Here is an 8,289-nt window from a genome sequence, read left to right on the forward strand (position 1 = left end):
ATGCTGCGGCCCGTCAGTGCGGTGATGTGCGTGACGGCCGTCGTGGTCGCGCATTTGTGGATCGGTCGAACCGGCGCCGCCGTCCCGGCTCGGACGCCGCCCATCAAGTGGCTGATCAACACGGGAAACATGGTAGGCCGATGGCCCCCGCCACCGTGGACCGGCAGAAACAGCTGCAACAACAACACCGCGACGCCGAACACCATCAGCCGGATGCAGATGATCCGCGGCGGCACGGCGGCCGTGCTGGTCATGCCCACCGGGGACGGCGGCCGGAGGTGTTGCAGTGACGGCACCCTGGCGCAGTTCTCCCTGGGCCTGGTGGACCTCAAGCACGGACTCAACAACCTGTACCCGGCCGTACAGCCGTTTCCGGATTGGCGGACGTTCGTGGACGAGGTCTCGCCACCGGGAGCGAAACCACCGGGAACGGAACCGCCGGTATTGGAACCGCCGGTATTGGAACCGCCGGTATTGGAACCCCCGGTGTCGAATGAACAGGACCAGAACACCACCGAACCGGATGAACGCGGCGAGGAAGTCCCCGCCGACGGCCGCGACGCAGGAAACCCCGGTGGCCACCGGCGCATCATCAACGCCGTGGACGCATTCCTGGACGATCGAGGACGAATCCTCTGGGTCCTCGACTCCGGACAGGCAGGCGAAGACGCGTGTAACGGCATCATGCCGTCCAGTTGTGATGGATCCGAGGCGTCGGATACGGACGATCAGCTGCTGAAACCAAAATTCGTAGCTATCGACGTGTATACGAACCAGGTACTATTATAGTATAGGTATAATATTATAATAATATAGTATCTGATAGTGGTATCAGGCCTGTACAAAATGTAACTCAAGAGGTTCAAACCACTCGAAAGTGTAAAATAAATAAATATCAACGCTAGCTAACGCGTCAAACTTTAAAAGTCGAAACTATAACGTTTCGTGTTTCAGGTCATCGACGTTGTAAGTCTGTCGCGCGTTTGGCGGCCCGGGGTGAGCTGTTTCCAGTACATAGTGTCCGTGTACCTGGACTCCGAAGAAAGCGATAACGACAGTGCTTCAGCAGGCAGCGAGACCGCTGGCGGAGAAGTCAGGTGCACCTTAGACTGGCCACTGGTGGTAATCGGCGACGCCGGCACCAACCGGGTGTTGGTGTACACGCACAGCAACGACCGGTTCGCCGAGATCATATTGCCACTGGAAGAAGAAAACGATGCGTTGCACGACGCCGAAAACAACGGTACAGGCGACACTAGGGACGGTGACGATGGCGGCCGACCGGACGTCAACGACCCGAAACTCCATCGGCATTCCCGATGGCCGACCCCTCCGATCCGAGACATACTCTACTTGGTCCCAATGTCCATCAAACAGGGTCAAGTCAGGCTGTTGATCACTTACCACGGCTGCCGCGAAGTGTACAAACTCCGGTTGGAACCGTCCACTTCCGATCCGCCGTCATACGACGACGGTCCCGAGACCCACGACACGACTCTAGCGTCGCTGTCCCCGATCATCGGTACGCTGGCCGTCCTCGGCCGGAAGCCGTGCCGGATGGTCTTACTGGGCACGGACCGCCGGCGGACGGACGTCGTCGGCGAAAATTTCGGGGACGGGGGGACCACCGTGTACTTCCGGTTGGAGAACACCAACGACATATGGTCGTGGAAGGTGTTCAGCAGTAAGAAAAAGCTGACCGGATCGTATCTGTACATAGACGAACGCGAATTCCGGTTGGTCCGGCTCGGCCGGACGTGTCGCGTCCCCGTCGCGGTTTCGGTCGCACCGGCGGCCGTCGGGAACGGCTGCGCCGGGGACGCGGACAGCGATCCTGCGGCCGTCGAGAAGTCGGCCCCGCAAAAACAGATCCGGCAAATCGTGTGGATGCTGGAGACGAACTTCGTCGATCACTTCGCGGGCACTGCGGACAGGATGGGCGCCAACGCCAAGCTGCAGCCTCTCGGAGCGCCGCTGAACGACGTGAATGCCGCCCGACCGTTGAGTTTCGACGCTTCGATGCAAACTTTTCCGCTGCGAAGTCAGCCGGCCAAAGGCTTCCGGCTGCACCGAAACTCCGCTCTGGGGCGACGACGACTACGTTGTAGCGGCCACACCGTCAGATGACAGTTATAATATTAATTGGACGGATCGTCGTGTGTCGCGTCTCAGTAACCTGTGCCTAATCCCAGTACTTGGAAAATGACAAATCCCCTGATCCCGACTAGGACATTACGTGCATTCTCGTAGTATATGGGTACAGCCCATCGATGTATTACTAAAATATCAGCTGGTGGACCAAATTTAAGAGGCAATTTATTTTACAAACTTACGCGCAAATTCGGTCATACGCATTGAAATCTTTTTCGTACGAAAAATATCAAGACGAATTTTGGTACCCGTCGTGGTATATTAATAATCCCCTATAACATATTAAATTATAATTGTACAGTATCGTGCACCATATTATTATTATTGTGTCAAACTGTAATACTTACGATCTTGTAATATTTTATTCACAGCCGATTCCTATTATTGTTAAGAACTTTTTTAAAAAAAAAAATCATAATATTAGCTATTTGATAAACGTACTTTTTATCGTTGTTAATAAATTGTTATGGTTTAAAATTATATTTATATTTTGTGTTCACGTATACTATTATAATACCTGTTACGCAATCAGAAAAATAGGGACACGAGATATTTTTTTTATAAAGTAGTAATTTCCTGTTTAAAAATATAACAATTTTGTTATTGTTTTATTTTAAATAATGGCGTTTATTGAGGATTTATTTTTTATTTTATTTTTTTTTTGTTATTGTTATAGTACAAAATATTGTACTTTCATATTTGAATAGCGGATGTTTCAATAATTTAATTTTAGTAAACCTAAACCTCAATACTCGAACGAATAAAAAAAAATGTATACTTTCGTACTCTGAGAAGATTATTGATTATCATATTGCAATAAAAAAAAGGGCGAAGTAGGTAACAGCTCTGCTGCAAGTAGAGTATACTTCAGCATTGAAGAGCGAGTCAATGCAATGCACCGGCCGGTATGTGTTAAATTTGAATTTAATGATAAATCATAGCATACGAAAAACGATTCAGAGTTATTAAGACGGTCAGTCAGCCTATATTACTAAGTACCTACTGATATTATTGCTATTTAAGTCATTCATTTTACTATTAATAAATACTTTTTTTAGTAATACACTATGTATTGAATTAGTTTTCACCGAAAACATTGCATTTGGAAATGCCATCTCGTGCGTATAAAATATTATAGTAATAATACTTTTTAAATTACAACGAAACAACTAAAATCATTATTTTTCGTTTAAAATTTAAATATCTAATTTCGTTCAAACATAACCTTAAAATATATATAAAAAATATAAAAATAACAACAACTCATGAAAAAGCTTGTGCTCAATTTTTAAGCTGAACAAAAAAAAAGTACTTTACAGTTATAATATTATATTGTGTATTATTATAGTTTTGGAAGTCTACGTCATACGAATAAAATGTACAATATGCAGCGGTGAAATAGTACGACGAACAAAATATTTTAATTAGGTGCCTTTCAATGCAAAACATGAATAGATTATCTCAATTCACATTCGATTTAATGTGGTGGTGGTAATTCAAATGCCATTTGAATGCCATTTGTCCATTCCTTTCATTCAAACATTTCGTACCAAGTAGATCGAAGCATAAATCTGTCATGGCATCTCTTACCGTATCATTGCGACGATGAGGCAGGAGATGCCATGGCCTTTTACAGGCGAGCGTGTAATGTTTTGTCACAGCTGCAAAGTGGACTGTAAAAAAAATATATTACAATGTACGTACCGTGACATATATGTTTCTTATAAGACAACAAATAATACTTTTCGTATTATACACGAGTACAATATGACGCATCACGCATGTATATAATTATCTTCAGTTATTGTTAATTTTATTGTTATAATCATTATATTACGGGTAGGCGTATTATTATTGTTGATAAATAGTAATCAACAATCGTCATAATGACGTGCTAATATCACTACAGATGATATTAGTACGAAGTATTTTTTATGATATTGGATTATAATAAATTCTATGAAAACAGTATTTTTGCTGTCCTGTCAGATATTTCGTTCAAACGTTTTAAAATATCTTATTACGTCACAATTTTTATCACCTTTTAAGAGATTTGATATTATACAAAAGTAAATTTGAATGAAACCAAATTTAAGTCATAAATATATTTATATAGGAATACTTATCTAATGTAATTACTAACTTATAAGTGGTAGGTACTACTATTGATAGTTTTTCCGTAATGATGAAATTAGAGAAGAGAAAACCGTTTTACGTTGGGAATGGTGGATAAGGCTACAACTATACTGAAGTTATAGGTTACATAACACATTTTCACGAAAGAAAGAAACTATTGGTTTTGGCCGTGTAATATAATTTTAATTTCTTTGACATCAAGTTGGCACACAACATTAGAGTTTGAAGGAATGTATAATATAACATCAATGCATATGAGTTTTTAAAATAATTGATCCATCTCAAGTAGACACCTCGTATTAATTAATTCAAATCAGTTTTCAGTAGTCTCGTCGCGTTATCAGGTCCATCGGTATGATCGACAAAATATTGGTTCATTTTGATTAATGCAATTGTCCGTTTGGACATTTAAGGGGTTCATACCGACCGTTTTTAAGGAGTTCGATATAGGCAACTTTTTATGTGAGTGTAGTAGTTTGTGATCATTAGTGCGAGCGATTGTGTGTAAAATAAATAGCTGAGTGCTCGTGCACGTGCACGTGATTAACGCGGCATTTTACAGAATAATAAAATTACAAAAGTGAAACACTGAAACTTAGTAAGTATCCTATTTCCTATAATATTATAGTTTACTGAGTGACATTATATAGTATGCACACTTAACCAATATGCGAATTTGAAGGAAGAAGTTTTTCTAGGTTTGTATACGGGTCGATTTCCGATATGTCATTTTCAATGTCTAGTATTTAGCTCTACAATATAATTGTGATATTTTAATTTTTGAATTTGAACTATTGAGTTTTTAAATTAAAATATCGAAAGTTAACTTTTATACAGGCGCAGATTAATTTGTCCCTCCACACCATTTTGTACCTATGCACAAGGACACAAATTTGAGTCAAACTCAGTCCCAAACGTTTGTAATATAAATTGTTATATTTTTTTTTTAAATTATCTTTCGGTCCGTGACTATGACAAGCGCGACACTAAATTAAATAGTTGTTTTAAGATCACTTCAGATTTAATGTTGAGCATAGAGTATAAGTGGTTAGGGGGGGGGGGGGGAGGAGGAGGGTGGCTAAGAGATTTCAGATATTTTAGAAATTATTTTAACTGTTTGAAACGTTGACAATAATTATGTACAGAAATAGATTTTGTTCATGCAATTTACATTTTAAACCGGTGATGCCACTTTAAGCCTAAACTCGCGTAACAGCTGATCGTTGCGCGACAATTAGTAGTCGAGAACGGCCATTGGATGTGCAAAGGTCTTCACCACAAGGTTTTTCTTATATTTTCATCGTCGTCTTTCCGTTCGTACGTCTTTATTTCGTCACGACGCCGTGAAAACCACTTCCGATTTCCTACAAGTTGTCGTTACCACTTTAACACGAGTGTGTTGTTGTAGTTGCAGTGTGGGCTCGTAGGTTCTAATAATGATTAATACTATTGATTATTAATTGTATTTTTTTTTTGTCAAAAGTATTAATAATGCTTATCAGCCAGACAAAACTGTAAGGCTTTAAACGATCGGATTTTAATTCTGAAAAAAGATCTTATTTACTTGATTATTGTCTATAAGTGATCGACCAAGGGTTTTTTCTTTTATAAAATCTAAACTATTACAAATGTTTAAAAAAAACAGTTTTTAATTTTAAATATCCCGACCTTTATTAACTGAACGAAAAACTTTTTTTTAAATAGTAAAACAAACAACAATTTCAGAAATAATATCCGACCACATACTAATGTCTCGCTTTTTGGCCTCCATTATTATTTTTACATCGGTAATAATATCCGATCCCCTTAAAGATTAGATACTAGATATAGGATGTTCTCTTGCCGAACACTGTAAGTTCTCTTATCGAAGAAAGAATCAATTATTTTCGTCAAGTCGGAATTAATGTCCATTTTGTGAATTTTGTGAAGGACGCCTTTGTTGCACACTTGATCAAAGGCCTTTTTCACATCTAAAAAGACCACCACGGATCGAATGTAGTATTTGACATTTTTTTCTTATTACTGTTGTTTCTGCAAATAAACATTATGTAATGCAAAGTTGTATGGCTACACTTTAAATATAATTAGGGTTCTAAATTTGAAATATTTCAAAATTGAAAATTTCACTGTTCTTGAAATATTCAATGACATTATGAAAAATATTTTTTCTTCTTTTAAACGTGTTCGGTTATAGATGATTAAAAACAATACACTGATTACACACTTAGAATTAAAGAAAAACATATTATTTTTGTTGATTTATTATTTCATATTTGTATATTCTATATTATATAGTGCTGAAAAATATTCCTGGCATTATTTTAAGAATAAAAACATTTTTTATATGAGTTTTAAAATATTTTTGTATATTATTGATCCAAAAGATAATGGTTCGAAATAAAGTTGAAGTCAATTCCAACAATGAATGAAATAATAGTGTATTTTCAGTAATTATAAAGTAAATAATAAATGTATTACTTAAATCATATAGTTTGTTATAACTATTATAGATTTTTTAAACAACTTATAAATTATATTTAAATATGTTACATATTTTCTTTGTTTCATACAATAAACCAACTTTTAAAAATATTCACTTAGAAGTTGACGACTATAAACGTTTAGGTATAATAAACATTTTGTTTTTATTTTTCATTAAAATGAAATATTTCATGAATTTTTCATGAAATATTTCAAGAAAATAAATTTCATGAAATTTTAAAACCCTAAATATAATAGATGTGTATTTGGAGTATAATCTGATAGGTATGAGCTTTTAGATAAATATGTCTTCTTTAGAACTCGACCAATCAACCGTGTAAGGAACATTACAAGATATGAGTAACAAATTAAAATTTACAGTTAGGCTAACAAAGACATATGTGGCACGCACACCTATACTAACTTTGATGAACACACAACTAACAACGAAGGCGACTTCGGTGGCGGTAGAAGTTACCACAACGGTACCGTCAAAAAAATAATTTTGAACTATATAGGACAATTCATTTTTAGATTCTCTTTTGAGCGGATTTAGTTTTTTTTTTTTATTTAAATATTGCTGGATCAAAAAGCTTGACAATATTTTAATACAAGATTCCTCATAAGTTGTTATAATACAGTTCAAAAATATTCAAGATACATTAGAACGATATTTTTTCTTTAAGCATTTACATTTCAAACTTTGACAAAATTCATTAATATCACGAACATTTTAAAATTATTTTGTAGTTAAAAATGAATTAAATGTTCAATTTTTATTGCTTAAAATTGAACAATTAAAGCAAAGCTTTTTATAAATATTTCATGCTGTAACCAAAAAATCTAAAAAAAAAATATTAAAATACTATATTTTGATAAACAATAATTTTAGCTAAGATTCGTAAAGAATAACAATTTTAGTTTTGTTTAATTTGAAAACATTATTCATGGACACTTGAAACTTTTAAGTTGAAATGTGCCTTTATTAGAGTATATTTAAAGAAACACGCTTTAGTACTTACGAGACATTTCTATAACCTCAATTTCAGATATTACTCGTTGTCACTTTTTTTTTATTAATAAAACTACTGACTATTGAGCTACTAATTTATTATTATACCAATCATACATAATTACAGAAACGATAATAACAGTTGCATAACAATTTGAACAAGTTAAACGAATACATTAATATAGGAAAAAACATTAAAGCACTTGTAAAATACATAAACTCTACGGCGTTATCAAAAGTTACCGGTAACATGATCAATTTTTTCCAAGATCGGTGAAAAAAAGAAGTTTTACTTTAAAAAAATAATTGTGTTTCTTAAGTACTCGCGTGGGAAGTGAAACAGTCTTTCGCAGTTGTTGGGCTTGTGGAATTTTCAAACCAAAATCTACGGTTACTCGTAATTGAATTAGGTAAAACGAAATATCAAAAACCGTTTGAGGAGAAATGGTATTATTTTATGGATGAATATTCAATGTCGTAAAAATTTGAAATTTAAAAGCTCATAATAA

General features: G+C 36.7%; 1 protein-coding gene across 1 annotated transcript; it reads left to right on the forward strand.

Annotated features, from left to right (window-relative positions):
• LOC132946156 (uncharacterized) lies at positions 1-2,411 on the forward strand. Its single transcript, XM_061016005.1, has 2 exons — positions 1-777; positions 955-2,411. The coding sequence occupies exons 1-2, from the start codon at positions 1-3 to the stop codon at positions 2,125-2,127; spliced, it is 1,950 nt and encodes a 649-aa protein (XP_060871988.1). The 3' UTR covers positions 2,128-2,411.
• The last annotated feature ends 5,878 nt before the right edge of the window (positions 2,412-8,289 follow it).

Source organism: Metopolophium dirhodum, chromosome 6 (assembly GCF_019925205.1).
Source record: "Metopolophium dirhodum isolate CAU chromosome 6, ASM1992520v1, whole genome shotgun sequence".
Lineage (NCBI taxonomy): Eukaryota > Metazoa > Arthropoda > Insecta > Hemiptera > Aphididae > Metopolophium > Metopolophium dirhodum.

Coding starts and splice junctions, on each gene's coding strand:
- LOC132946156 (XM_061016005.1), top strand. CDS start 1: ATGCTGCGGCCCGTCAGTGCGGTGATGTGCGTGACGGCCGTCGTGGTC. Junction 778..954: donor TCGACGTGTATACGAACCAG/GTACTATTATAG, acceptor TTCGTGTTTCAG/GTCATCGACGTTGTAAGTCT.